The sequence below is a fragment of the Oreochromis niloticus genome, linkage group LG20 (assembly GCF_001858045.2).
Source record: "Oreochromis niloticus isolate F11D_XX linkage group LG20, O_niloticus_UMD_NMBU, whole genome shotgun sequence".
Lineage (NCBI taxonomy): Eukaryota > Metazoa > Chordata > Actinopteri > Cichliformes > Cichlidae > Oreochromis > Oreochromis niloticus.
This window is the reverse complement of record NC_031984.2, coordinates 9,390,686-9,418,673: the sequence shown is the minus strand read 5'-3', so window position 1 is coordinate 9,418,673 and position 27,988 is coordinate 9,390,686. Positions and strand designations below refer to the sequence as shown.

Sequence of the window (27,988 nt, the reverse complement as noted above, 5' to 3'; positions counted from 1 at the left end):
CTCTCCTAGTCTTTTTCATACCCCCCACATGTGTGTAATCTGGAACAACCTCCCTTTCACTCTTCATCCCCTTCATAGCATTACTAGCAAAGAAAGCAAAATGTATTTTCACTGTAAAATGGGAAACTTTATTTTCAAGGATTTATGGAGAAAGGAATAGTTGGTTGTCTACAATCAATGGCATTCTTTTCATACCAACTGCATGCATGGTTGACAGACTGATGGTCAGGCCCAGCATCTGTGGACTGTAACATAATTGCTCAACAGTTTGTTCCAAGGAATAATTTAACTGTGGAATACACAAGAAATGGTTAAAATGTATCAAAACAGAACTGTACTGCACTTCCAAATACAGTACACAGGCCTACAGTTGTTTTCATTCTTAAACTGGAGCTTTTAGTATAAATACTCTCAGCTGCAAAGTCATTCATAATCACAAAATGCAAACAAAACTAGTAGATAAAGTCCACAAAATGTATTTGGCACGCTAAAAATGATCCTTATCTTAGTTTATTTAAGCCGGGAACACAATACATAAAAAAAGAACTTGAAATAACTGATTTTACAGTGACACCTCAAATACTGTGCAGAGTATGCATAGGTCAGTGACCAGTGGTGACAGCTTGTGTTGTATCTTAACTTTTGTGATGCAGACATCTTGCATCACAGCTGTCCCAAATATTTGGTTTTGTAAGACTGGACTCGTTCAGATGGGGTGATCCAGCAGCTGATTTGTTTTAAAGCCTTTTAACGGCATTTTATGCAAATCACTAAGCATGCAAGGCTGCTTCATCTCTTACACTGAGTTTCCTTTAAAGTGTGCCATGTATTCCCGGCTGTTGGCAGATTTTGCCTTTGCAGGCAAGATTTAAAATCAGCAAAACACCCAAAATGCAATGTAAACTAGTCCACATCATGCAGCCATTACGACATGCATGTTTTAAAATCTTTGTAAACTCTCGGCAGAATCATTAGCTGTCTAATAGTCCACATCTCCTAAAGTGAATTTTGTAAACAAATAGGGCCTCAAACATACATTAAAACAGCAGAAACTGTGCAACACATTATACAGTACATCAATGTTTCCAGAAGTTATAAGAGGTGATCTGATGCGGTTGGTCCCCACTCCTGTGCTCTTGCGCCTGATAATATGACCCAAGGTAATGCATTAGATGGCATACAATCCTTAGAGTGTCTCTTCAGAAGAAAGAAAGGGGAACACTGGGCTCAGTCATCTTCCTCCTCTTCATCCTCTATGGGATCTAGGAGGGGCCTGTGCTTCAAGCAGGTCTGGAGGTAGTTCACCACTGTCCGCTGGAAGTGTTTGATGCTGCGGGGCTCTCTTAGGATGTGGCCTTCATCTGGGTACAGCTGCAGAGAGTAGTTGGCCTCCACCTTTACCAGACGGCTCAGGAGCTCAGCGCTGTGCTGGAAGTGTACTCTTGCTTTGGATGAATACGCACAAACACACAAATAATGTAAGGAAAATTTACCCCCCAAAATATACAGTGGCTTGCAAAAGTATTCGGCCCCCTTGAACTTTTCCACATTTTGTCACATTACAGCCACAAACATGAATCAACTTTATTGGAATTCCACGTGAAAGACCAATACAAAGTGGTGTACACGTGAGAAGTGGAACAAAAATCATACATGACTCCAAACATTTTTTACAAATAAAAAACTGAAAAGTGGGGTGTGCGTAATTATTCAGCCCCCTGAGTCAATACTTTGTAGAACCACCTTTTGCTGCAATTACAGCTGCCAGTCTTTTAGGGTATGTCTCTACCAGCTTTGCACATCTACAGACTGAAATCCTTGCCCATTCTTCTTTGCAAAACAGCTCCAGCTCAGTCAGATTAGATGGACAGCGTTTGTGAACAGCAGCTTTCAGATCTTGCCACAGATTCTCGATTGAATTTAGATCTGGACTTTGACTGGGCCATTCTAACACATGGATATGTTTTGTTTTAAACCATTCCATTGTTGCCCTGGCTTTCTGTTTAGGGTCGTTGTCCTGCTGGAAGGTGAACCTCCGCCCCAGTCTCAAGTCTTTTGCAGACTCCAAGAGGTTTTCTTCCAAGATTGCCCTGTATTTGGCTCCATCCATCTTCCCATCAACTCTGACCAGCTTCCCTGTCCCTGCTGAAGAGAAGCACCCCCAGAGCTTGATGCTGCCACCACCATATTTGACAGTGGGGATGGTGTGTTCAGAGTGATGTGCAGTGTTAGTTTTCCGCCACACATAGCGTTTTGCATTTTGGCCAAAAAGTTCCATTTTGGTCTCATCTGACCAGAGCACCTTCTTCCACATGTTTGCTGTGTCCCCCACATGGCTTGTGGCAAACTGCAAACGGGACTTCTTATGGTTTCCTGTTAACAATGGCTTTCTTCTTGCCACTCTTCCATAACGGCCAACTTTGTGCAGTGCACGACTAATAGTTGTCCTATGGACAGATTCCCCCACCTGAGCTGTAGATCTCTGCAGCTCGTCCAGAGTCACCATGGGCCTCTTGGCTGCATTTCTGATCAGCGCTCTCCTTGTTCGGCCTGTGAGTTTAGGTGGACGGCCTTGTCTTGGTAGGTTTACAGTTGTGCCATACTCCTTCCATTTCTGAATGATCGCTTGAACAGTGCTCTGTGGGATGTTCAAGGCTTGGGAAATCTTTTTGTAGCCTAAGCCTGCTTTAAATTTCTCAATAACTTTATCTCTGACCTGTCTGGTGTGTTCTTTGGACTTCATGGTGTTGTTGCTCCCAATATTCTCTGAGACAACCTCTGAGGCAGTTGTGGAGCTGTTTTACAAAGAAGAATGGGCAAGGATTTCAGTCTCTAGATGTGCAAAGCTGGTAGAGACATACCCTAAAAGACTGGCAGCTGTAATTGCAGCAAAAGGTGGTTCTACAAAGTATTGACTCAGGGGGCTGAATAATTACGCACACCCCACTTTTCAGTTATTTATTTGTAAAAAATGTTTGGAATCATGTATGATTTCCATTCCACTTCTCACATGTACACCACTTTGTATTGGTCTTTCACGTGGAATTCCAATAAAGTTGATTCATGTTTGTGGCTGTAATGTGACAAAATGTGGAAAAGTTCAAGGGGGCTGAATATTTTTGCAAGCCACTGTAGCTGTCACATTTTTCATAAAATGAACACGATCTCACCGTCTGCAGTTCCATGCAGAATGAGGAAGTTCTCATCTTTCAGCTTGTTAACCTCCTCCAGCATGGAGGCAGTCTGAAAAGATTACAAAAGGGGATGAGATATAGGGTACTCCTGAAATAATAGCAGTCTATCACACTGGCTCTGCAGTAAATCCCTCCTTGACTAAAGTTTCAATGTTTAGTATTGGTTTAACTCTCTACCCCTTGAAAGTAGACTAGAAGTAACCCTTGAACGAGCTAAGCTGTTTTCTGAACCGAACAATCAGTTTCTGGGTTTCTGTCATATTTCAGGGTTGCTTACATAGCAAAATTACTGTGTCTATATGAGAAGTAAGTGAGGGTGGTCTTGACGGCTATCCTTGAAAAAAAAAAAAACTGTAAAAACTAATCTAATGGTCATCAGATCATGTCTTTATTGATACATATCATATACTGAAATGTCAAAACTCATAATTAAGGGTACTGGGGTGGTTGTCAAATGTCGTCTTAATAGGGTAAAAAGTTAAAGGGTGGTGATTCCACTTTGAAATCTTCCATGAGGCTGTGGTTTGTTGTTCAGGAAAATTTTATCATCAATGTATTTATAATATTTCGCACCATTCATAAATCAGCGAGGGAACACAGTACAATTCAACAGCTCTGCAAACTAAAGTCTCCAAAATGACCATAAATTGTTATTAACAACTTGGTAAAATGGTTTAGTTATTAGTGATTAACTTGCAATCAACTTCAAGTTATCTCTTAACCTATCAAAACACAATGAGACACCTGAATGTCTCAGTTCTAGACTAGCTTCTCACCAAGTAAGCATGTTCCTCCTTTGCAGGAAGTCCTAGGTACCTCTCAGAGAATGCAGCACCTTCAAACAGTAGAATAATTTTTACTCTGATAAATTAGCAGCCTCTGAGCTGTGACACAATTTTAGTAGCCCGGTTACATGAATAGTTAATGACAAGATCTCTGCTCACTGTAAAGCTTGAAGTCAGTTATTGGTGCCACAGCAGCTGAGCACTGAAAGAGCTTATCTGTTGCTGCCAACATCTTGAGAGTTAAATAACCGCCAAATGCCTGTATTGAGAAAATGAAACGTGTTAACATCAATTATATCTGCGATGAGTTTCATCCAAAGGAAATAAATGTCTAAAATTAAAAGTGCCATAACCTTTCCATAGAGGGCCATCCGGCGATCGTCTATATAAGGCAGCTGCATTAACAACCTGCGGAAACAACATAAAAGACCTTTAGTTTTTCAATTACCAAGATTTATTTTTTAGATTTAATCTACAAATGCTTCTGTTTTAGAATAACTGGACTGACTCTATAACTGCCAGATAATCTTTGACTCTCATTGAGCCAAGTTTGCGCGGATCCACAGGAGTGGTCTTCTGTCCACGGCCAACCCCGCTCCTGCCATCCACCCGGGCCAAGGCCACATTGTGCATGCTGGAGAAGACCTGAGGCCAGTCGAGGGCAAACTCCTCCGTTACAGACTGACTGCCAGGAACTCCATCTCTGAACAACAAGAGGAACAGGATCAGCAAGTGTGGTGAAATCTGTTAGTCTTGGACGAGCGATGAAAAGATTAGGGATCACAGGTTGCAAAACAAATGTCAGCTGTCATTTATCAAGCTTGTTTAATGATACTTACACAATGATGAGGAGAGGGTGCAGGTTGGCCTCATACCCCTGAGGTAGAGATAGTTTCAGGTGGAGATCTACACAAAGGAAATGGGGCTTGAAGAAACACATGTGTCTGCAGATTTGTTTTAGAGTTACTAATTACATCCCAATCAAAGGAATTTTTACTATCACTCACAGTAATTACCCGACGACCAAATACAATAAATTACTGCTTTGGTTAATACTTAACTACAGTTGTCCCTTCCAGGCTGAGATTCTTGTTCTGCCAGTGCTCCATTGTTTCTACTGATATTAACTGTTTGCTTAAGAAGCATACCTCTTCGAACAGAGTTTAACAAATAAGTGCAGCGGTGTCTTTGTGGTACCATGGTTATCTGCTGAGAGTGTCCTGAACAGAGTCTCAGGGAGTCGTTTGTCCTCCAGAGCTTTAGACAGACGGCTGTTATCTTCCAAGACGACATACCCTGTGGAGATTAAAAGACAAAAAAATAAATAAAAAAAATACTGTCTTAATATTTTTTCCCCCCATCAAGACAGGCGCAGCATGCCACCTGGTTCTATATCATCTTCACATAAATGGCTCTAACTCAGAGCCACAGGCAGGGGGCACTGTTCACAAGCATGACAGTAATGGATTTACACTTGGGCGTCTGCTTGAATGTATTGCTCTCTGTAGGCTGTCTGGGGAAACTGCAGACAGCCGGTGTGTATGTGTATATGTGTGTATTACTTTACCATTACTGAGACAAGAAGATCTAACACTCACTGGAGGGTTCCTTTGTACTGTGAACCGTCACTTTAGGGATTCCCGGGCCTGTGGATTTTTCGAATTGACATTATAAAACCAACTGTTTGAGCAATGCAAGCCTGTACGTGTATAAACATGCACGTGCGTGGGTGATTTACCCAAACAGTAGAGCGTAAAGTGGGTTTGATTGGGGCTGAAAACGGCTTTATAGAAACGGCATCCATCTATGAGGTTACAGGTAATGCACTGGCGCTGAAAGACTCCATCTAAGTCCACGCTTTGAAAAAAAGAGAAGAGATTATTGATCACACTTCAAAAGAACAGGAAAGTCTAAAGCAGTTTGATTTGCTCCAGGAGTGGGACAAATGACTGGGGCAATATAAAGGAAAATATCAATGTCAAGAGACAGACTGTTCACAGAGTTGACTTTTCAGAAACAAATGGGGTTCAATAAGGTTAGACATAAAAGTCGTTATACAGATTGCTCTGTTAGGCGGTGTTGAGTCTCTAAATGTCTTTCCACCACAGTGCTTACAAATTTCATACAGTATTAATCATAGACAAAGTTTAAGCAAGCCATGTTCCCTTCTCTATAATGGTGAAGCATCTCCCAAAGCCCGAAGGTATATAAGCTCATAAAAAAGATATGAAAGCTAGGAGGCTGATGAGGGAACAGACAAGTGGTTTACCATAGGTGAGATCATCTGTCTTAAATGACTCTGGCCCAAGCAGCTGGTGTGGCTCATATACAGTCGATGCAAAAATGTGCAGCTACCCTTTCTTAGCTTTATTTGATCATTTTATAGAAACATTAATGACTCCCACGTGATATCCTGCTAACATTTCCCCTAAACATCTCACCACTTTCTTTGGTTTTAAGTAAAATATCTCGACAGCTATTGCCTGGATTGTCATAAAGTTGGCTTAGACATTTATGTTGCATTTGAGATAAATTAAAATTACTTTGGTCATCTTCTAATTTCTCATTTAGCTACATCCTGAGGCAAAAATAAAAAATTAAGTCTGTTACGGTTTATGGCCAAGTTCCCAGAGCATTAATGACATTTCCACCAGCCTCAGCTGCACTTTGTGTTATCTTCTAATTAGCAAATGTTAGCAAATAAGAACAGCCTCACAGAGCTGCTACCAGAGCAGCAGACTATAGGTCTAATTATATGTTAGAACAAGTAATGTTAATAAGCTAAATATCTAATTACCCTGACTACTGTCACAATGTTGCACAAAATCTGCATCAGGTCAGTGTCTATGACAAGCAATTTTAACACTTAAGTGAGACTCCTAATTGTAGTTTCATTTTATGTATCAATAACTGCATTTCTCCTAATGCAACGTTTAATCTTAAAGGTTTCCACAATAACATGACTTGCCATAGAAATATAAAGTACTGTAAAGTAGCTTTTATATTTTTTGTGTATTTTTAGCTGTATTTTTGAAATCCTGAATTAACATTCTGGACCTAGACATAGAAAAACAGGTCTTTGGTCAAGAGTCAGGTACTTCTTTTTAAGCACTTTTAAAAACAACAGAAGTTGACCAATACGCTGAAAGAGCAACAGCGATAAATAATAAGAAAAACGTAAAACCAAGGTCTCATGGGAGTTAAAAGATCAGAGAGGTTAGGAGGTGATTACAGTGATTTTAAAAACAGGCAATAAAATCTTTAAATCAATACTAAGATCACCTGTGAGGAAATGCAGAGAGGTGAATATAGTTAATATGTCTTAATTAAATATGGGTTTTTTTAGGTGACTGCAAAGACTAGCTGCCACGTACATAAAGAATTATACAGCCAGTGTGAAATGAATGAGGGAACCACCTTCTTAAAGTCAGAGAAGAAAATGATTCTGACAACTGATAACTTTATTTTCATTAAATGAAAAGATTTTTATGCAAAGGATTTATAGTAGCCAAGGTCACCACAAGGCATGAGACAACAAACACTGTTAAAAGCAGGTTATTCAAAACAACCAGAAGTGAAGCTGCGATATTTTAGTTGGTTTTGGAGTACATCTCTAATTAGTCGGTTTGCATCTTTGTAGTTGAGCTGAGAACTACTCTTTGTGTTTTTGGAGTGGTTTTTAATCTTTCATTGAACCGATTTTGCATTTTTGTTTTCACTTTACAACTCTTTTTAGACAGTTATGTGTCATTTCAGGTCGTTTGAATCCTGTGTCGCCATTCTGTGGCTTGTTTTTGTCTCATTGGTTTCAAACATCACTTTAAACAGAGGCTCCGTATCAAGGTCTGCCTACCCTTTGGGTCCCTGTACCTTTACCCCTATTCAAACCATTACATATCATAATCCATTACAAGCCATAATTACAATGTCGGATCAAACATTACCTGTATAGGTGTCTGCTCTGTCTGGATTCCTCTGTGCTCAGGAAATAGCTGAGGAGGACAAAAACAAATCAAAGTCATAGCATGTTACTCACAGTATAGTCCTAGCACTGCAGATAACATCTGAGAGGCCCTACTTCATCCTAATTATTCCAGATATCAATAATTCATGACAAAAATCTATTTACAGCTATTTACATACTCCAGCATGTAATAAAAAAAATCACCCATATTTATTTTATAAGGCAGAATTAGAAATGATGATTTTCCTCGCAGTACAGTATTCCTCATGCTTACCATCCTCTCCTGTATAAATGTAATCATAGGATTGTACACTTCTGTCAAATGTAAGTAGAACACTGTAAGTCAGAACTACTTGTCTTCAGGCAGAAAGCAGCTACCTGGGGGCTTTGAGACTGAAAATAACTGACTTTCTTTGCTTGTCTGCCATGCTCACACCTCAGTCAGTCGGTTCATGTGGGGTTTCTGGCCCCAGCAGGATAAAGACAGATTTAAGCAATAATCTGCTCTGGTCCAGTCTAAGTAATCCTTTATGCTCTTCAGATTCAATGCAATGCCTTCCAAAGTCAGAGTTAAAGCTGTTTTCTTTGGGGTATTTAACCGAGATCAATCCTACATGTTAAAATGGCTTTTTAGTTATTTTTAATTACAATCACGTGTGTTTGGCCCGATAAAAGAGCCTGCTCCCCAGAGACTGACACATCTAGAACTTATTCTCAGCTCACAGAGCATAATTATGGCCAGCGTTCGACTCTACTATACCCGCTGTCACTTGTGTGTTCATGGTAAGAAGCTGAGCACTGATAAAGCCTTATTCGCCCCAGCACCACACACTGTGGCTCACACATACATTTTTCCAGCCTTCTCGTCTAGGGCGCAGAGCACGGTGACGTCCCAGCTCCCTGATGTCAAGAAGCGAGGGGGGACAGAGGGGATGGCAGGCTGCGTTAGACAGAGACACAGAGATGAAGAAGCAGACACCTTCGCTGACTAAAAATAGGCAGAAGGATACAGCAAGAATGCGCCAGAAGATGACAACAAACACGAAGAAAGGGTCATGAAGTTCAGTCGAGGAAACTGACACGGAGTGAGGTGCAGGCAGAGTACTTACTTAATTACTAAGCTTTTTGGGGGACTAAAGTTAAAGAGATATAGGAGAGAAACCTCAGAATATGAGCCCAAAAAACTACAAAGGTGTTAAATTTGAAAAGATCATTTTCTCCTGCATAGTTTATGTTTCTTATAAAGCATCATTAAACATGCTTAATTACCCTGCTCGAGATGAATGAGCTGTAAAATGGAAATAAACTGCAAAGATAAAAACAGCGAGGGACCAACAAAATATTAATCTGTACAGTGACTCCGGGGATAAAGACTCAATTGTTTGCATAATTAGGGGGAAAATAAATGCAATCAAATAGCTTTGCCTCTGAAAGAAATGGGGGAGACAGTGAGAAAAACACAGCTTAGCTTCTATGCTGCAGAGATTAGCAATCACATGACCTCCCCCCAATTGCTGAAATGTTAACAAAAGCTTATTTTAAAAACCTCCCAAAACTGACCTGGGCCGCAAGACCAGCAATGTGGTGAAACTCTCCACGAGCACCTTGTTTTGCTGGCAGGATGGTATAGAAAACAGAGCCGTCTGCTGAAAACAGTGGCACATCCTGCCACAGAAAAGCACACAGTCAAAAGAAAGACAGAAGAAGAGGCATGAACAGATTTCATGGGACAAAAGAATAACATACCTGTCGCTGGTTTTGCATTATGTCCATGACCATCTTGTGTTTCTGTGAAATTTAAATTTCAGATAAGGGAGAAAAACATAGTTATATGAGCTATAAAGTGCTTTATACCAATAAAAGTGAACTAAAGCAAATTAAAATAACAGCATAAAAATATAAATTGTTGTGGGTTAGGGTTCGGCTTTTATTCTTTAGACATTTTAATTGAATAGGTTTATCCGAGGCTCTCAGTGTATTAGAGATAAATAATAGTAGAGGAGAGGGCAATAAACACTGAACAAATATGGATTATATTCTTTCAACTTTTCTCTAATGTTTACTGTTTTTTTCTTTAGGCTTCAGGATTAGTCAATTCTGTTAATGTGTTTTTATTATTGGACTCCAGTACAGACTGCTTTGGAGCAACCTCTGATAACACACTGTCTGACTGACTCCCTTTCCTCTTCCTTTAAGCCAGCTTTTTTTTGATTGGTTGCCCCTCACAAACACAGGTTCTGAACCGTATGGGCGGGGCTTTTGTGCTCACACACACACAAAAAAACAAGCATTCAGAGCACTCTAGTACGTCAGGATTTGGCTTCAGGGCTATGCAAAAGTCTTGAGCCACCCGTCAATTCCTCATATTTTTCTGGGAAAATGGGAAATAGATGCCACAATTTACTGAAACATGCAAACATAAATAGAAATACAGTATATATGCCAAAAACATAATTTGTTCTGGTATTGAATGGTGGATCAAAATCTGTACTTTTCTGTGTTCATAATTCAGTTTCGATAAGATCTCCAACACCCCTGGCTGAAGTGTGGCCCAAAACCAGGACAGAGCCTTCACTGTGTTTTACAGCTGCAGGCAGTCATTGTTTGATCTCTCAACTTAACCCAAACATTTTGAATTTGTCTTCATCAGTCCACAACATGTTCTCACTCCCAAAGCGTAACATTTTACGCTAGGTGATATATTACGCTTCCTTCCACCCAACACGTCCCTAGATCGGAAAAATGAGGAATCATGAGAACCGTTTGGAATGAATCTACACATGTACGTTTGTTTTACTTAAATCGCTTTGGAAAACACTATCTAACATCATTAAAGTGCTGTTTAAGGTTAGGAATAAGGTTATGGTTAGGGATAAGGCTAGGGTTAGGGCTGGAATACATGGCTGGAACGTGTATTACCGCGGGAGCGTCATTCTACTGCATTGCATCCATAACCCGGCACGTAGCCTAAGAACGCGGACGGTCACCTTTTGCGTTTCTCAGGAACGCCGCGGGATGTGACAAATCGTCATTATGTTACGCCTCAGGAGTGAGTCCATATAACCAGTTACCACTGATTTTCTGTCCATTTCTTCTATAACTATCATACTATAGTGATGATGATTTGAACCAAAATTGTCGAAATAGAATCCACTGGTTGTAATTTGACAAACCTCAGACCTTTTCTCTTTTTCTGTTTCCTTTCCTTAAGAAAAACTCTTGGCAGCCACCCTTCCACTGAGACCATTTCTGATGAAGCTTCAGTGAACAGTAGATGGATGGACTGAAGGGTCAGATAGATCTCTTAAGTCCTGTGTCAGGAGTTTGTTGGATTTTTTCCCACAATTTCCTAAGTACATGACTTTCTGTTCATCTTCTGTATGTGGGAAATGAGAACAAATTGTGCTTCTCGAGACAGGCTGCTAGTAGGAAAGTCCCCAGAGATTCAAGTAAATTTGTTTATTTGCTAAGTTGTCTGCTATGTGTAGACACAGCAGTGGTTCACCCCTTGAATTAGATGCCACTTCTATGCTCGAATGATTCCTCGGTCTGTGTTACTTGTCTTAACAAACAAACAGAGATTCTTCTGAAAACGGTCTGGTACAAACAGGATCGAACGGAAAATGAGGGAAAAAGCAGCCAGTGTGTAAAGAAAAACGTTCACTTTGAAAACCTGGAGAACTGTTGCTCAAGACCGCTTCAAAAAGTTACAAGCAAGTCTGGCGCCTTGGAAGCAAAATGAGGCCTGGCTCAAGATTTTTGCACAGTACTGTATATATGACAAGAAGGAAAAATTAAAATAGGTCCCCTTTAATATAATATTTTGGAATATTGAAGTGAGATCTGTGAGGATTTATAGAAGAGCAGCAGGACTAAAATACTGCAGTACATCACTGAAAATTCTTCTCATGCAGCAAATGACCTTAAATATTAATCCAGTCAGTGGAGATTTGAGAGCTTAAGGAAATCAATCTTAACTCCCAACACTGTGTAAATGAAGCAAAAATTCTATTACAGCTGTATATTGCAGCGGAAGGTGCTCAGATTACTAATGTGGAACAAGTGATGACCGCTCACCTCTGAGCATGCCCCTGTGGTAGCCTCACAAACACAGAGCACAGATTGGTTCTGGGCACGATTCAGCCAACGAACTGCGAGCCGGGTGCTGCTGATCCAAGTCACCATGGATATGTAGTTGTCTCTGAAGAAGAAATAAAAGGATACACGACGAAAGTATTAGAAAGTGGTGCAAAGAAATAGAAAGAAAAAGAAAAACAAGCAAGAAAACTTTGGACACGTGTAGTAATTTCAGGTGTGCTTTGAATCCTTTAAGGCTTATTCTGTTTCAACATTTACAAAGGTGTACTACCTGGCTCTGAGGGAGTCCGGAGGCATCATTTCCAGAGTGTGAGCTGGACCATACAGATTCACCACAAACAGACTGACTGATGGGATACTTGAGCCAGCCTACGAAGACATCCACATGAAGGAAATAACCCAGATCAAATAAACTTAAAAAATGTGAAGTGGATGCTCTTTTTAAAAGCAAATCTTTTTAGTCATGCTAACAGCAAGAGACCACTATTTTGGTTCAGACTGAGGCACAGCTGCTTCAGAAAGAACCCTTTGTTTTTCCCTTTATAGTTTATTTTATAGTCTTGCAAACTGAACTTCAAATGATGAAACAGTGGCATTTTTCTAAACTGTCTACACTTGGTGACTGCAAAGTGCTTAGCCGTTTTCACCTTGGGGTAAGGGAAGAGCACATTGGAGGGGTAGAGACCACCTAAGAAATGAGGTATTTCCATCACAGGTGTAACAGAGTTGTTGATGCTGAGGTATGCAAGCCGGGCACCATCCACAGACCACCAGTGGGCGGCATATTGTAGCAGCACCTCCTCTGTTTTGGAAGAAAGAACTATTGTAATATCAAAGTAAAAGTATGAATCTGCTTTTCATGACTGCTGCTGTGGAGAGTCAGCAGGTGGACAACATTTTACCTTCATAAGTCCAGTCAGAGAGGCCGTTCACCACATATTGCTCCTGGTCAGTGGATGTAAGACGCAGGGGTTCGCTGGTCACACTCGGTTTGTAGTAGATATCTCCGTCAAACACAAAGGCCTGGCAAGAGCAGCACAGACAGAAAGCACCGCCAATCCATTATCAAAGACAGCAAGGTTGCAGACTTCATTGCTGGCTCCATGATTCGAGAAGCGGACACCCTCCAAGAATGAATGAATCATTGGCTAGCACATACACGGGTGGGAGCCAATACAGCTTCACTTGCCAGTTAATAAGCTGCAGATGAGCACTGACATAGCAGCAAAAGCCAATTACACTGCAGGTCAGGTAGATGAATTATAATGTATTATGAGCCCAAAACCCCATTACAGTGCGACAGCCACTTCAGGTGGAGTTCATTATCACAAGGTACATATTGTACCTTTGACGTTATGATGAATAAAATTATGTCAAATGGAGGATGCATTCAGCATAATTATGGAATTTAAAGGGTGATAAATGCTTCCATCCTACTGACAGTTTTAATTGATGCAGATGACAACACATGAGTAAGGCCCTCACTTACCAGCTGGTTCCCTTGAGGTCCCCAGGAAGCATACTGTAGTGCTGCCTTCTGCCCCTCTGGAGGGCTGAGCTCCAGCAGATCCCTGAAACACACACAAAAACTCAAACATAAGCCCTCCATTAGGGAACACTCTCCTCTTTGAAGCCATCCAAGGTCCATCCAAGCCCTGCCCTTGAGGGAGCTACTGCACTGTGAGAACAAAAGGGCAAGATGCAGAGAGGGAAAACGAAACAGAGAACGGGGCTGATTCATGCAAGAGTGCAACATTTCTTTTTCTATATTTCTAGCCACATTATTTTTTTATTTCCTTAGGACAGGCAAACATTTTTCTCCAAGGCATACTCGGGCAATATTGCAGGTCCTCCAGAAATCCTTTTCAGAATAACTCCTTATAATTTCAAGGGATCACCCACAGCTACCAAAGAGTTTTTTTTCCGAGAGATAATGCTGAATATGATTCTCAGGCAGTGAAATCTGAAGTACAATACAAACCTTATAGAGCCTGGAAAGAACACTGACAAATGAATGGACGTCTGACAGAAACATGAAATACTGATTCAAATGAAACACGCTTTGGGGAAAGTTTTTTTTTCAATCTGCAGGTCTGCTTGCATTGGTAACGCTCATGCCCAGTGCAGCCCATGCATTAGCAGTGATGATTCCACCTACCCATTAGCCACACTGTAGATAGCATAGGAGGCAGTGAAGGACTGAGAGAACACCTGAAAAAGGTAGAGGATATCATGCACAAAGGTGTGCCGCAAATAGATGAAAACACATATTTTAGTGCTCACACATGCACCTGTGCATGTACAATTAAGGTTAAATGCAAATGAGACAAATATTATGACAAACAAATACAGTTAAGGAATAAGCAACAAGGAGCTGTGTTTGCATTATCTAAGTGCTTCTGAAATCACTGCAAAGACTGAGTCGAGTGGCTTATTACCTGGCAAAAAGGAGCAGCATAATTTTATTCCACGAAATTACAAAGGTAAAGTTTTATTGAGCCTATAAATATTTCACTGATAATAGTTATATTTAATATTATTCTTTCACCTAACCTAGAATGGAAGTGGAAAATTGCCTCGTGCTGTAAGTATTTGCATATGTGATAATTTTTAGTAGATGGTATTTTAACACTCCCCTACTTTTTATTGAGCCAATCACATCTTTACGTCTTAGTGATATGGACTTAATTTGCAGGAGTCATTAAACTACTGGCAGCAATTTCATCCATATTACATCATAACTGAGATCTCAAGTGAATAAGAGAAAGTCAGACCTTTAAGACTGAGCAAAAGAGACAACACCAAAGACATGGAATGTGAAAGAAAAGCACAAAAAACGAAGACAGACATTCCTATTAAACAGCATCATTAAAGTTAATATCCTTCACACTGAGCTCTATAGTGGCTGGCAGCTGTGTCGCAAACCTTAGAAACGCATCAGAAGCTCTGAATAATTAAATTAACACGTGTGCGAATGAATTTGTGCATGTAAGTGTGTCTCTTAACCGCAACTGATCAAACCAATAGCTAATGAATTCAAGGCAAAATATTGATTTGTACACCTCTTTTTTACGCAAAGAGTTGGAAGCAGCATTTGCCCACTGGCCACTAAGGGCCCCAGCCACCTGGAAAACCAATCCCTAAAGAAATTAAATGTCACATCCTCTATACAACACACTTAGTGGTGAAATTGGATTTTTTTTCCCCTTCTTCAGTGCTGTCTGTTGTTAGAAAATGCATGAATGGAGTGACACAGCACTAAAGCTGCAGGGATAAAGGAGTGGAAATAAATTTTAAGGCTATCTAAATGAAATCGAAATCTGATTGTAGCATAACGGCTGCGCATGAGGGGCTATGCATTAGGTGGAGCAGAAAAAGAGCTGTTCACAACACAAAACAGGAGCAAGAAAAGGAAGAGGATAACATGAAGTGGTGGACACAAAAGGGAAAGTGAGGGAAGGAGATAGAGCGAAAGAAGCCGCGACAGGACGTTAAAGGGGGGTATCAGTCTTCGAGACCAAAGGGGGCAGCACTGCCGTCAGCACCATACTAAATCAGCTATTTATGATTTGTTTAGAAACCAAAAGATTCTGCTTGTGATTTAACATCACTGGCAGATTCTGTGTTATTGTGTGTTTGTGTGATAAATAGAAAGAGAGAGTGAGAGCATCTGTCATAAAGAGGCAGAGTGAATTCTAATGTGGCTGCCAGTAACATATCATAAATCCTCCAGATCGCGCTGCCTGTCAGCCTCCCTTTTACTACCCACCCCCTCCATGCTGCCAAATAGGGGGGTATGGGCACAACACATGATTACATTTTCAGAAGATATTGCTGGATAATGTGACAAAGACTGTGTATAGAGATTACAGCACCCTTTGCAGGAGCACAGTTATTAGAAGCTTTTGTACAATGTAAAACTCACAATGCGGAGATAATAGCATCCTTCCTTCTCAACATTGTTCCTGCCTCACATCCATTACTTAGCAGCCCCACAATGCACTGCCTTTGATACAAGCACCCATCAGGGTTTGCTGCAGAGTGCAGACACAACTCCCTTTGCTTTTTATTTGTCCCGAAACTACACTGTCTTGGCAGGCACCGGTTCATTTGCCTCCGCTCATCAATCCTGGAAACCTCCACCGCCGCTGAACTATTTCAACATCACTCATTTGAAAATATGTACGTCCTCTCTTTTTTGCCTTTCTGCTCTCACACACACAGAAAAGAAACTCTGAAAGCAAACCTCTTTAATTCAAATAAGCTTTAAGAAAAGATATTTTCCTGTAGGAAATCTGCTTTCTCTTGTTCCTATGCGTGGCAAAATTCCCTCACTGACTTATGCACATACTCTCTTATCAAAATCCATTTAGTTTCACTCATGGGGCACAACTCTCCCCTAAAGCCTCTAGAGGTAGTACAAAATCCAAAGAAGCCTTTTAACTTTACACATAGCCTGCTCATATATTTCTCTCTATACTACAGCTGTCTCCTTCTAGTATCTCTGACATTTTTGGGTTTTCTTTCTGACTAATTTCAACTGGGCATTGTATCTAAGGGCAAGCGATGCATATCCCATTTGCAAACTCCTCCATCGTTACTGTCTTTCCCCACTGCTTTCTGTGTTTTTTCCTCTCATTCTCTACCACTCTCTGCTCTTCTTCTGAACGGCAAAGCCGCTGCCTGGCGCAAACTGCTTCAGTCAGCACAAATCCCCCCAGAGATAGACAGAAAAAGTGAGTGAGAGTGTTGAAGATGAAGCAGGAGAAAGAAGGAGGCAGCCACAGAAAAGAGGAGCATGGAGGAGGAATAGCCCCCGCGCACACTGACTATATGCCAGCCATGCTAACACAGAAATTCATTTCTAAATAAACAAACGATTCCAGGTGCCATCCCCATTGTCTCTGATTTCCTCGAGTGTGCGCACACTCTGAGCATACAGATTAGACAGGACATTTCCTGCTGATATCAAAGGAAGTATGCTAATGACATAGAGTACGATCAACCAAAGCAACCCACAAACTGGGCACGGATCTGAGCCCGTTCTCTAAAGAAATGTGTGAAAGCTGATTGAATCCCCACTAACCGCTCAATAATTTAGTTAGAATGGATGCACTGTGTTTGTGATGATGCTGTAACACAGCAACAGGCTCATTCGTTCCCCCCACACAGAGAAAATATGATATGCAGTGATTAGAGCAAAAGCAGGTCTCTAAAGGAAACCCAGAGAAATGGAAAAGGCTGTGAGGTTGAATAAAGAGGAGACTGAGAAAACATAAAAATCTGTTTCAAGATTGTTAATAAAAATGTAGGGAAATGTGCTGAGGACCTTCATTTCCTCCTAATTCTGTTTTCTTGCCTCATCGATTACTTGCACATTACACAACTTGCCTTCCTTTTGAAGAAAGACTCATCTATTTATTAACCATGAGGGCATTTAGGGAGCGAGGTGGCTGGTGGGGGGTGGAGACATCGAGCTACGCGGCGTTAAAAGTAAAGTGAGCAAAAGATCTGTGTTTTGTCCACCCCAGCGCTGATCTGAAACCACCTGCAATCGAGATTCTCGTCAGATTCTCATTAAAATTCCCCCCCCGAACAGGCAGAGGTGATTTCATTACTGCAGCTCCAACTTCACCTCTTCATCTCCTTGATCTCCCCTTCCCCCATTTGCACTTGTGTGCTAAACTCTTCACGGCAATCACATTCAAAGCTTTCCTCAACTCCCTGCACGTCGTGCCATCAGCCAGTTTAAATATTCAACCCCTCATATGTTATCCCAGTCATCGAGCAAGTGGTGTTATGGAGCTGAAGATTGCTGCAGTTGCATAAATGAGCTCACTCACACGCTCTTTTCTCCTCACACTCCTTCTGTTCTTGCTCTTCTCCTCGTTTTTTCATTGAGGCTCTGATCAGGATGCATGTCGCAATTGTTTTGCTTGTCACTAGTAGCCTGTCAGACATATGGTGGTCTGTGAGTCATAACAGCTTGTCTTTGATACTAGTGGATAATTCATGACCCTGGATAATTTCTGGATAAGATTGATGATTCTTTCTGGGGAAGTCTGAGCCCACTTGTCATTCAAAGACAACTTACCGGTCGAATGTTATACGCCAAGAGGACAAACCTCTTGTCTGCAGACACTTGGAACTGAGTAGTGGTCAGGTCCTACAGAAAAAAAGACAACAACACTTTATTAGAAAATCTTCTTTGTCATTGCAAAATGTTTTAGAATATTTAGTATGGTAATTCCACTTTTAACTGCCTTCTATCATTTCAAATAAAGGCTGTGACTGTTATTCTCTGATGTCGAGTTTTTCTCAAGAATCATGTCTGTCTTGTACTTTCTATAGCTACTTTACTGGAAAGATAACCTGCCCATTATTATGATGCTGATGATGCATTTATAATTTTGTGAATTCTGCACATTTTGCAAATGCTACATAAAGTTGCAGAGAAAAGAATATGATGTAAATAACGTGGAAATTATGTGTATTTCCAATTGACATTGAATAAACTGAGCCACACACACACATTAAACTTAATAACTGTCATATATCCTGTAATTTTTTGTTTGCTCTGTTGTGTATGGGGTCTCCAGCCTTTCATGTATCCATGTGGGTCCCAGAACAAAGCCAAAGACCATCAAATATAAATTACTGCCAACAGAATATCAGTCTTCTTTTCACTATTGTGGTATTCACTGAAGTAAAGATTCCTTTTTATTCAGTGCGTAGCAAGACAGACACAAAAACACACAAATAACCAAAACTACTGTTAGTTCTTCAGAGCTATAAAAAAGCTACATAGCTTCAAAGATCAATCTACTGTTCTCCTTCACATTTTGACAGTTTTAATGTTTTATAGTCTAGTTTAAACCAAGTAGCTGTGGGATGATTATAGTTTAGTTTAAAATTCTCGAGGACATTTTCTAGCTAAAACTCCATGTCACACTAATTCTTGCTTCAGATTACTGACTTCCTCCATAATTCATGACTTAATTAAAAATCCCTCTTACAAGCCAGTTTTGTGTCATGAGAACATGTGACATATGTTTAAGGCTTGTGGTGATCTAGCTTTTGCTTCCCATGCTTTTGCTTTCATTAAAATCTTCATTCACTCGTTCTTCATTGTCTCTTATACAGGTGTGAAACTCTTGGAGATAAAGTTTTACTGATTTAATGTGATTTTTTTATCTTAAGGATAGACACTATATTTAGGTGGATCTGTCTCAGCGATTCATTTATTTAAGGAAATCCTGTATACTTCTCCATACCCCCCAAAAAAAAAAAAATCTTTTTCTGGAATTGGAAACAGCAGCAAAGATGAAAAAACGCTCTATCACAAACCCGAGGAGTGACTTCTCAACCTGACAACACAGCCCTGCTTTAAGCTCCTCGGCAATGACCCACATAAGTCTGTCAGTGTCGTGCAGAGGCGGCGTTCAAAATGATGCCCCTGCTTGGGAAATTCTCTTTGAAGGCTCGTATTGAGGGCTCACAGAGCAGCCAGATTGGGGGGGGGAAATTAGACGATACTGTCACTCTTCCAAATCTTTTTTTGTCTGAAGTGTGGGATGTGGAGCAGTGGGAAACACAGCATACTCCTCGTAATCTTTCTATTGGGCCGTCAGTGTGCCCAGGTCTCTGTGGATATGATCAGTTGTGTATACTGAAATCTGTTCTCTAAAAGTTTAGTGTTCCTGTTACTCACCAGGGAGCTGTTGTCCAGCAGAGTTGTGGTTAAGTTGCTGGTGAGGCTGAACGACAGGACATGTCCCTCTCTGGTGCGAAGAGCAACTTCGTTTTCTAAAAAAGATTGAGTTCACGGAAGAAGGTCTTGTGTTATTAGAGTGAAAGAAAAGAACCAGTGGCTGCTGCTGCAAACCAGTGGCACCAGTAGATGACCTCATTAAAGAGGTGTCAAACTGTTATGAGGACTTTATCAATGAAGAGGGGTTTTTGAGTCAGAATATGGATCCTCCTTACCATTCAGCCATGCCACACAGGGGTTATGAATCTTAAACTCTTCATTCTCGAGGTCCTCCATCGTGAGATGGGAACGAAGTAACAAGTGAGACTCATCTTTAAAAGCAAAGAGACAGTGATAACTAGCACATTGAATACTCTCCTTTGTTTACAGAAATGCAAAATCTGAGGCTTTTTGCAACTTGGCCTACATTCCTGCTTCATCTTGGATTCATATTTTGCATTCTCAAAGTTACTGTTATTAGTTTGCAACACTCAGTGGAATGTTTCTTATAATGTAAGGATGGGGGAAAAAATACCACTGCGAGCTTGCCTAAAATTATCAGTAGTAAAACAGACATCTCAGTTCTTTAAAGGGACTCAGTATGGCGTCAAGCACAGTACAGCTACAGGAGCATTGGTGCATTTAATATTTGTACGCGTCATTACCATATTATGAGCACAGGGCAGATGTCTCATTACCACATAAGTCTCAGTTATGGAGCCATGTTGCTATTTAAACTTAATAATAATTCTCCTCTCTTGAAGAAGAACATTAAGAGTTTCAGGAGACTCCAGAACTGTCCACGCAGGACTGTCAGTAGCCCAAAGAAACCCCCTCACTCAGTCATTGAATTCAGTATTCGAGTGTGTGAACTAATCTATTATTAACCATCACAAAGTCTGACTTTTAAATCATAACACAGTGCTTTAAGGGATATTTTGGTATTTGAGTCAACTCATTTTATGATTTCCCATTAAACATTTTCCACGTTGTTAAATACCTACCACTACTAAAATGCAATTTACAACAACGCCTTTTTCCTTTTTTTGGACTCCTTGGATCTGAATTTATATTCACTGAGCAGCCTTGGGGGAACCGCTAACCTGGCCCGACAATAACAATCTACCAGCAGCTCTAATTAACAGAATATATCCCGTTTGTTTAATCTTTACTGAATCTAAAATGTGAACCCAAGAAGTCACTTTTGCAGGTTTTTATGATCTCTCTAGTGTGGCAGGGAGGAGTAGCTTCCTGGATTCATCCTTGGTTGCCTGGCAACTGCTCAGGGCCAAGAAATTGTCACCTAGATTAAAATCCCATAAACGGTTGTATTTACACTGTGTTTTTTTGTCAGGATTAAACAAACAGGAGAGACAGCGTTAATTAGTGAGCTTTAGAGGTGCTGGTAGGAGGATGCTGTTACTTCTGGAAAGAAGGGAGCTGGTTCCCTCTGTTTCCAGTCTTTATGCAACTAAGCTAAGCTGCCTGGCTGCTGGCCTCATATATTCCCTGTCCTACTATAGACTTATGAGGAGTGTATGCAATCAGCATTGCATTAGAAGTTCTTCAGTGCTCCTTAAAACATCTCCTCTCTGCTATGATACGTATACTTTCCCCAACATCTTTACAATATTTTAACCTTTTTCTTTGTCCACATTCTTACCAGGTGTGAGGAGGATGACAGAGAGAATGACCAGAGACATAACAGCCAAGATCACCACCATGGCGATCCCTATGCCCTTCCAGTTCCTTGGAGGACCATCTGTACTGCCCAGGTCCTTATGTTGAAGAGTACACAAACACACAAACACTGTGATGAATGCAAGAAGAGCTGAGGAGGAGGACATTAGTGCTGCTTCATTTCCACAGTCTCACAGAAATTTCTCCCCGACAGGCATATCAGCACAGTGAGTCTCAGGGGGCTAAGACCAGCCTTCAGCGTCGTAGGGCTCTCACTGAATTACACCAATTTTCCATATGAGAACTGCACAAAATTGCTGCAAATGAGAGATATGTCTTAAATTGCTGCACCAATTTTAGCCATGCCATAATTTTTTTTTATTTTTATCTCTGCTTCATTTCACCTGTTACATGACTGATGGGCCATGTGGTACAGCTAAAACAAAGGGGGATGGGTTAAAGAGTTGTTGAGAAATGTGTTGTTCTTGTGTGCATTTACAGAAAAAAAAGCTTTCTCATACTTCACCTCCAAAGAGCTGCTTTGTGTGTCGGGATTTAAACAATAGCACTGGATGAAGTTGTTAAAAAGGCAATAAAAGGAAGAAGAAGATAATATGATGAGCAACAAACAACAAGCAATTACCAAGAGAAAAAAATTTCAAACTTTAGATTCTAGTCCTCGTGTACCCTCCAAATCCAATCAGGGGGAACTAATAGAATGAGCCTGCATCAGTATCAGTCACAATTAAACACAATTGTGTGTCATTCCCAGGCTGTGCCCTGCTCCCTCATAATGAGTTGCTGGCACTGCTGGAGCCACACGCCTGCTGGAGTGTGAAAGTTCAGTCACAAAGCAGCCATAAAACTCAGGCTTCATTATTTCTGTTCACCCCTTTGACTTGGCCCTCAAAACCTCGCTGGTCCTGATCACTTTCCTCCAAGCCGTCAAGAGGAGGGCAGCGGAAGAAGGGCATACGGGGTGCACTGGTCAACAGATTGCTGCTCTTCCGTGCTCCCTGCATGACACCAGATGCCCCAGTTCTGTGCCATACTTTCCTTGACATCAGCCTTTAATACCTTAGCACTTTCTCTCCCCCACACATGTGCCCTTACCTCTCTTCAATGTCTGATTTAAAGCCCCCCCCCTATACTGTGTCTATTAAAGTGCTGAAAACTGACAATGTACTTACATAACTGGAGTTAAAATGTCTGGAAAAACTCATTTCCGTGTGTGTTTCTTTATGGGTCCAACTGCATCACAATTTTAGTTTTGAGACACATTTTTTACCACTTTCTAAAACATTAGATGTTTTCACACTCAGGGCCTGCCAGCACAAAACTCCTGCCAAGGTCTCATCTTTAATAGATCTGCTTGGCTGCAGTATCCTAACATGTTCAAAATTAAAACCAGTTACACCTGCAGGGACAACTTGTAAGCGATGTTTGAACTTTCTGTGCAGGCCAGAGCTAGGAGATTGATGTCGAAGGCTGTGTATCTCCTGGCTGTTCTAACGCTGTTTTATCGCATTCTCCTGCCCTCTCGGTTAACAATTGCTCAGGGAATCCCCAGTCTGCTTCTATTAGATAAAAAACCTATAGTATGTGAAGACTTTGGTAGAGTACAGCTACTGAATCATATTGCACAGTTAGCACTTTTGGCTAAAAGTTTGAGAAACTGCTATAAAAAAAATGAAGCTCCATAACAAAACAGTGGATATGCTGTAAAATGCAGTCATTATTAAGCATAAAATAAAACTGCATTGTTATTTCAGTCAAAACAGGCATTTTCAACTAAAGTCTTCACTTAACTGATACCACTACAATGTGTTTTCATTTGCACGTCCTTTCTCTCTTTATATGAGCAATATGAGACCTGGAACATCTGCCTAATGAGATGCACAGCTCTTATTATTCTCCTGAGCGCAGACATTAAGCTATACTTCCAATTAAGGTCGCGCCGTTGTTAAGACAGACAGGGAGAATCCCAGATTTCAGTATATAAGGAGTTTTTGCAAATGAGGTACAGAGCAGACAGACTGAGCAGAATCCCCAGAGTGAACATTGGCGAAGCTGCTAGTGCCTACTGGCTGCTGGTCACAAAGCATGTGGGAACCTAATGCAGCACAAACTGCTGTCACAGTCGAACAGATGACAAGCTGTATGACAGACCAGGTTTATCTCAGTCAGCACCCTGACGGACAAGCAAAAATATCTCCATATGGGTTTTCTGCTGAGCCAAACCACAACTGAATCACACATAGACCGTCTTTTTATTCAGCCTGCGTGATCCCACACGAGCTGGAGTGGAATCCGGGATGTGGTGTCAGTCAAACACCAGAGGGTGCAAGATTGCAAATCAAAGGCAATACCTCTGTGGATAACTCATCCTGAAGGCATCCCCGTGAGAGGATTTTTGGCGAACCACGCAGAACTGAATTAGAAGAGAGACAGGTCTTACATTTGCCAGCAGAGCCACAGGCTTTTCATTCAGCCAAATCATAGAATCAATAATGTGTACAAGGTCCAAGGGGAAACAATTAACAGTGGGAATACAGCCACTGAGAAAACTTTTAGATAGACACTCTTCATTAAACACTGTTTCCTGCAATATATGACAGCTCCTAGTGGAAGAACCTCACAAAAACTAAGCCTTTTTGTGCCTTCTACCATTTTGGCTTAGAAATTACACTAAATAGAAGCAATTGTTTATTTACCTGCACACAAACAGACTCAAACAAACTGGCCCCCTTTCCTCAATGAAGTGCACACAAAATCAGACAATTTGAACTGTATTGATCGAGTTTGCACACTACAAAAGCAAGTCACGCCAAACACAATTACTCAGTCTGCACAGCCATGCACCACAACTGGGTTGCGCAGAATCCAGGCGGCGCTCAGAATTCATAAATTAGGCTCAGGAGACCTCCTTAACTCCATCTTCTGTGTCTTTGAGGCATCCAACAATAAATCACATGCAGGGGAATGAGGAAACCAATGCAGGCTGTTCAGGGATTCTGCTTGTAGATTTGCATACCTCCGGGCACCCACCCCACCCCTTAATACTGGCCAGTAATGTTTATTGCACACAAAACATTGGCGAAGGCATCAACGAAATAACTACCAACATATAAAAGGGAGAGATGTATTGGCAGTCACATACAGCCCTCGATATAAACAAAAGCTTCCTGATTTTAATGATTCACAATAACAGGTTGCAATAGACACCTGCAGATAACCCACATATGTTTTATCTTGTCAATATTTCTCCTTCCCTTCATTAAAAATGAAGGTCATCATTAGAGCAGACTGCTAACTTTAGCATAGTTTGAATAAATGGTAACCAAACTGCTGTAGTAATGAGATCAATACTGATTCGTATCTAAGGCTGTCTTTCATCAGATTCAGATGAATTTCAGTGCTCCCACTCACTGCACCAGAATTATGACTTTAAGTTTCTTATCTTCCAACCCCCCCCCCCCGAAAAAAAACCCAAAACAGTAGGTGGTAGGACATCATATGGAACTAACAGGGCAGTTTTTTTTGCCCTCGAGGCTATTACCAGACAATGCAGCAAAAGCCTTAGTGAAATGAAAGGCTGCTTTAGCCTCTACTGCTGCAGGGCTGCCCTATCTTCTTTTCATGCTCCCCATCACACGCACGAAAATTACTGTACAAAAGGTTGCTGTACAAGGGAGCTTTTCCTCAGCGTGTCCAGCCACTCAAAGTGGCCGAGCTCCTGCCTTAGGAAATAAGCAGCATCAGTAAAAACACATGTGGGAGAGCTACGGGTGAGATATAGAGTTACAGTACAAATAAAAAAAAAAGGAACATGCCATTTTTTAGCAAGCTCTAAAGAGATACCAGCAAATGATATAAACGTAATAGGTTCAGTGTAAGAACTCACAGTGTCATACTGGCACTTAACCAGCGTTAAGGATAAAAAATATTGCTGTCACTGCTAGTTTTATTCCTTAATGGCAGGGATTTACTGAACCACAAACAAAGCGCTATGTTTTTCTGACACAAATATGCTTTATTTTGTTGATGATTGTCACATTAAGTGGAATCCACAATCCATTTTGTACATTCTCTATCTAATATTATGATACACCAACACACGACACAAGTCATTTTCACTTTTTTCTTTTGTGATCCAAAGGCCAAGAGACAGATGGTGCCTCGTGAGGCTGTAGATTGCAGTCTTGTAATGCTAGACTTTATAGTGTCAATAATATTTGAACTGCCCTGACTTGACACAGGTGAGAGTTTATAACCCAGTGAAGCAGCAACAAAACCTCTTATTGAAAATGAACAAATATTATTGTCTCATTAATTGCTTCGCACATTGACTGGAGGCTGCACTGAGATGCTGTGTCACTTGCAGCTAATGGAATATCTATAAGCCTCGCAGCTGTTTGTGGCCCTGTGAAGGAGACAAAAGTGCAGAAGGATTATAATAAAAGATTCTTTTAGACTATGGTTTCATTAATACTTCCTCTCATCAGCATGTAAGTAAAAGACTTAAATATTAGTGTGTCACTTAATGCCAGACATCTCCGTGATCTGTATCACAAATAGGCTACGTACTAATTAGATATAATTTAACTACTCAATCTAGTCTCTTGAACACTTTCACCTTCAGGGCAGCCCTGTTCTAATGACCACTTGATTGAAACCCTTTCCCAAGAAGAGTGACAGTTTGACTTGTTCATTATTTGACTTGCCAAGATTTGAAAATGGACTCTACTGAAGAGAAACAAAAAGCAGCCAATTAAAATTCCTGAATAATTCAAGATTTATTTTTTAATTTAAGGGTTAAAATTAAAGTTTACAACTGATGCCACCTAACATACAAGTATTTTCAATTTTAGATTAAACCATTTATAATGCGACCACACTTACACACCATCGGTGAATGAAAGACAGAAATGAATCTTGCCTGCAGATCACATCCTGTGCAATAACATTTCATGTAAATGCATATCAGTGAGCTCACAAGTTGTTTAGAGGCAAAACTGTCTACTCATGAAAATACATGAATGCTACATTTGAATAGGGAAGTTGTATGGAATCAGAATTACAGATATTTTGGAGTATGTGTCATAACTAGCAAGGATTTAAAGTGTAAAAAGAAGATACTGTCTCATAATCTTTGCTCATTGACAACACATCTATGCAGCAGAGGGCTGATCAATCATACAGCGCAGGCTGTCTCTTTATCACTGTACAGGTCCATGCTGGAGGGGACAGTCTCTTAGAACAAATTCTCACGTCTGACTGTTGGAGGAATGGGCATTGTTTCTGGTGCAGATATTTTGCTGAAAAAGTCTGCATGGGACAGAAAGACAATGTAGGAGTGACAAAGACCGGACGTTACCCCAGCCTGCACCGCAGTGCACAGAGTCAAGCCTGTCCAGGTGATGGATATTGACGAAGAAAAGTGTGAACGGGCGAAAAGGCAAAAACACCAATTCCTCACTGCACATCACAAAACAGCCCCCTTCTCTCACACACATACACGTGCTCTGAATCTAAAAAGAAAGAAAAGAGAAAAAAAAGTGCGGACAAAACAAAAGAAGATGCACACATACCAGCTCCGTGGTCATGTTTTGTTGAGTTGTTGCAATCATTGTTATCCGCTGCAAGCGCTGCTCTGCCTCTGTAGACTCAAAACTCGCCGAGCTGCTGCACTGTTGTCTTGCGGAGCCTTTTCTGCATCCTCTGCTTCTCGCAAGTTTGTCCTCGGTGGGCTGGTGGTCCCCCTCCCCACACCCACCCAACCCGCTCCCTCTAAACGTCTCTCTCCGCCTCAGTTTCTCTCTGGTTGGGTACCTTTCGTTCATTCACTCATTGCTTTTAGGCTATTAATCATGATAAAATATTGTTGGGCATGTAAATACAACCGTCGGCGACACCAGCTGTTCAGCTTTTCCAGTCCCCCTTTAAAATGCGTAATTATAAGACAATAAAACATGTTGGAGGTGATGTAAGCCAGATTAAATGAAAAGCACAGGCAAAGGTTAGTGCCATAATTTAATAGCGTGACTATTGCCTCTATAAGTAAGTTAAAGAGCAGTGAACGCCTTTTTTAATATAAGGAGTACCACAATAGGCAAGGACCCTTATATGGACACATTTAGCCCATCTGTCATAACCTGACTAGCTCATACACAATTATGAATATAATATGGCCACAGAAGAATAATATTGCTTTAAAATTATGATTGGAATCGTTAAGGATGTGTGTTTTGGGGGGTCGGTGTCAAATATTTTGCAATGTCCTTCTGAAGTTTGTGTTAATAGAACACATTTAACATGGAAAAAGTGACACTATTTGCACTCCTGTTGAATACAAAAATACACATATTATAAGGTGACAATAGTTATTTTTATAGGCTTATTAAATTATTTTTTAATAATAAATTATGCATAAAAAAATAAACATAGTCTAAGTGAAAGCCCTTTGGGACGTTATGCTCTAAAAACATTAAAATATATAATTATATTAATATATAAT

General features: G+C 40.7%; 1 protein-coding gene across 2 annotated transcripts; it reads right to left on the bottom strand.

Annotated features, from left to right (window-relative positions):
- Positions 1-105: 105 nt before the first annotated feature.
- On the bottom strand, positions 106-27,586 carry LOC100690975 (inactive dipeptidyl peptidase 10). Of its 2 annotated transcripts, none has more exons than XM_005448449.4 (25): positions 27,063-27,583; positions 21,455-21,569; positions 20,028-20,123; positions 19,753-19,847; positions 18,136-18,207; positions 14,200-14,252; positions 13,531-13,612; positions 12,944-13,064; positions 12,689-12,843; positions 12,313-12,410; positions 12,021-12,144; positions 9,690-9,731; positions 9,504-9,608; positions 8,792-8,883; positions 7,924-7,971; positions 5,718-5,836; positions 5,578-5,625; positions 5,177-5,275; positions 4,819-4,885; positions 4,488-4,682; positions 4,333-4,387; positions 4,139-4,238; positions 3,971-4,029; positions 3,171-3,243; positions 106-1,445 (listed from the first exon to the last, which is right to left on the bottom strand). In XM_005448449.4, exons 1-25 carry the CDS (start codon positions 27,312-27,314, stop codon positions 1,228-1,230), a joined length of 2,583 nt encoding a protein of 860 aa, XP_005448506.1. In that variant the 5' UTR covers positions 27,315-27,583; the 3' UTR covers positions 106-1,227. The 2 variants fall into 2 exon arrangements, with proteins under 2 accessions (XP_005448506.1, XP_005448507.1); XM_005448450.4 differs by having other exon boundaries at positions 1,271-1,441; positions 27,063-27,586.
- Positions 27,587-27,988: the final 402 nt, after the last annotated feature.

Coding starts and splice junctions, on each gene's coding strand:
- LOC100690975 (XM_005448449.4), bottom strand. CDS start 27,314: ATGAACGAAAGGTACCCAACCAGAGAGAAACTGAGGCGGAGAGAGACG. Junction 20,124..21,454: donor TGTCATCCTCCTCACACCTG/GTAAGAATGTGG, acceptor TTGCTTTTAAAG/ATGAGTCTCACTTGTTACTT. Junction 13,613..14,199: donor ATCTACAGTGTGGCTAATGG/GTAGGTGGAATC, acceptor TGTGTGTTTCAG/GGATCTGCTGGAGCTCAGCC.